Here is a 2,757-nt window from a genome sequence, read left to right as displayed (position 1 = left end):
TAATGGTTGAATCAACAGACAATCTGAATTGTTTGAATCAGGGTCCCATGATGGAATTCTTGACCACGAGGAACAACCATGTAGTACGAACTCAATGCAGTAATCCACCGTTGCGTCATAGCGATAGATAACATCGTCAGAGATTTTGATGAATCGTGCAAGAACTTTAAAGCCTCGTGGTCAGTGGCGATGGGTAAGTTTGATCGAAAAAAATACTTATGGAGCCGTTTGACAGCTCAGCATAATGCAAGTGCTTCTCGATGAGTCTGAGAATATCTGCGTTTGGCTTTTGAAATTCGACGGGAGATGCAGATCACCGGCCTGCCACACTGTTGTAGGATTGCTACTATTCCAGTGGGAGAGGCATCAGTAATGACGTTTGAATGAGATTTGGCAGAAAATGGTTTCAACACAGCTGAAGTTTGAAGATAACCAAGCAGTGCACGCAACGTCCTTTCATGGTTGGAGTACCAAGAAAATTGATTAACTGACCTGAGGTCAAACAGGCAACCTGCATGTTTAGCAAAATTAGGAATAAAACGAGAGTAATACGGAAGTGTTCCTGGCACTGAACACAGTTCTTGTAGATTGGTTGGTGATGGCGCATTTACTAAAGGGGATAGACGTTTTCTATCAGGTTTAAAACCGCTGCCATCCACAATGTAGCCAAAGCATGAAAATGATGGGACACCAAAAGTGCAATTATCAAGATGGATAACTACATTGAACTCAGAAATTCGCTTCAGTGATGACAACAGACGCATATCATGGGTAGATTTATTAGCAGCGTGCACTACGACGTCATCTTGATACGTCTCAACAATCTCCAAATCTCTTGCAATAGTGTCCATAACTTGTTGAAATACAGCTGGTGGAACGTTCAGACCAAAGGGAAGGAAATTGTGTTGGAATATCCCAAACGGTGCTTTGATCATGGTAAGATCACCAGAGGCTTCGTCCAGTGAAATTTGAAGATGGGCATCTTTTAGATCGGTTTTGGAATACATACTTGGACGTGGTAAACGATACAATACATCTTCGAACTATTCGTTGTGCATGTACGTTGCACTTACCCCGTATTTAGCGTTAGTCGGTAGTTTATACAAATTCTCGGAGTAATACTATCAGCCTTCAGTGAGTTGACTATCGGATTTGCACTATTCGATGAGTTGGCAGGGGTCAGTATTCCTTTCGCACACACTGAATTCAGTGCTCGAAGAACAGGTTCCCGTAAGCCAAATTGAATAATTCATCTTGTCAGAAATAATAATAATAATAATGTTTATTCCCAACTTGTGGGTGGCATACTGTCTGGCATGATCATAGTTTTACGGTTAGACTGGAGCATGACTGAGGGATTTGTGGGGTTGGGGATTGCACAAAAAGAGGACAATGTCACAAACAGTGGGGATCACCCGATGATATAGCAATATTAGGTTATTTCCCTTCTTGTTGGTAAAAATGGTCATGATGTTCGACTAGATCAAAGACAGTCAGGTGGCATGAACTAAAACTGGAAACCATTGCTGGCCGTGAGTGACTTTGGGTGGTTAGGTAAATTGCCGGAGTCACAACGAGCAAAAGTGGAGATGGAGATGGGATAATTCAAATTTGGAACACATGACAAGTTTTGTCTCAAAATTTTGGTTTAATCTGAAAGCAAGCGGACTCACTGGTTGCACTGTTGTAGGGATATCGGGCGCAGGGGAAAAGTTTGGATGGGGGCAAGTTGCTAATACATGGGGCGAACTGAACTCCGTATACGGATTTGAACTTGTGCAACAGGCAAGTCGAAATTGCAGCAGGAAAACCAGGCTAGGCAAATCTGAGCGAAAATTCATTGGGTACGGAAGAGCCCATCCCAGAGACCAGGCCGGATAAAAACTGCTCAAAGTTGTGGCTTGTAGTGGTCTGGCTACCCAATAAGTTAGTTTACCAGGAGTGTGTGGCAAAGAAACAAAAATGATTACGCTAGGTTGGGTATTCAAAAATAAAGAAATCAGACAGAACGGACTCACTAACAATTGTTCTCTTTAAAATAGTTCGTCGTTGGCCCAGGTCAGCGAGTAAACAATAATCCAATTGTGTTGGTCCAGAGGTCTTCTTCTGAACAGTCCCCACATATAATAGATTCCGAAGATGTCTGAAATGTTTTGGCACCAGAGTTGGTATATGAGACTCGCGAATGACCGCTACAAGCGCGAGCGAAATGAGAAGACTGAGCCGAAGCACGTGATCACGTTTGTATTCTGTGAAATTTTACCAGTGCGCGTTTTTGTAGTTTTTCGCATTCAAATAAAAAACGATTATGCAATTGATGAAATACGTAGTGTTATAATGGAAGTAAAATAAACGTACAAAACGCCACAGACTTGATCGACTGGCCTGTTTTCCTGACACATTTACTCATCAAAAATGCTCCTGAATTTCGTGAAAAGAATAAGCTCTTTGTATTCTCAGGCTTTTGGATGTGTGAGACCATTGGAAGAACTTTCCAAAAGCTTCCGTACGCAAAGCGGTGTCCGTCGGGGTTGCCCACTTTCTCCATTGCTACTCAATTTCGTGATAGATGAGATAATGAGTGGAATGCTGGAAAGCCCTCAAAACCCTGGTGTTCAAATCGCCTGAGACGAAAACCTTGTCGATCTGGAATACGCAGATGATATCGTTCTCGTCTTCGAAGAGAAAAAAGGCGCATGTATTTCTGGATGAACGGACCGACGTCATACCGTCCTTTTGTATGCACTTTGCACCCAC

The 2,757-nt window shown here is 42.6% G+C and overlaps 1 protein-coding gene across 1 annotated transcript in view; it reads left to right on the top strand.

Moving 5' to 3' along the window:
- Positions 1-2,659: 2,659 nt before the first annotated feature.
- Positions 2,660-2,757, top strand: part of T265_02074 (hypothetical protein) — a gene marked incomplete at both ends in the record, with an annotated part of 6,957 nt that continues 6,859 nt past the window's right edge. The window contains one exon of the mRNA XM_009166233.1: positions 2,660-2,738. Coding sequence (XP_009164497.1) covers positions 2,660-2,738 — 79 coding nt within the window. The remainder of the gene's footprint in view (positions 2,739-2,757) is intronic.

The sequence above is a fragment of the Opisthorchis viverrini genome, assembly GCF_000715545.1.
Source record: "Opisthorchis viverrini unplaced genomic scaffold opera_v5_24, whole genome shotgun sequence".
NCBI lineage: Eukaryota > Metazoa > Platyhelminthes > Trematoda > Opisthorchiida > Opisthorchiidae > Opisthorchis > Opisthorchis viverrini.
Note: the sequence above shows the minus strand (reverse complement) of the source record. Positions and strands in the feature narration are given on the sequence as shown.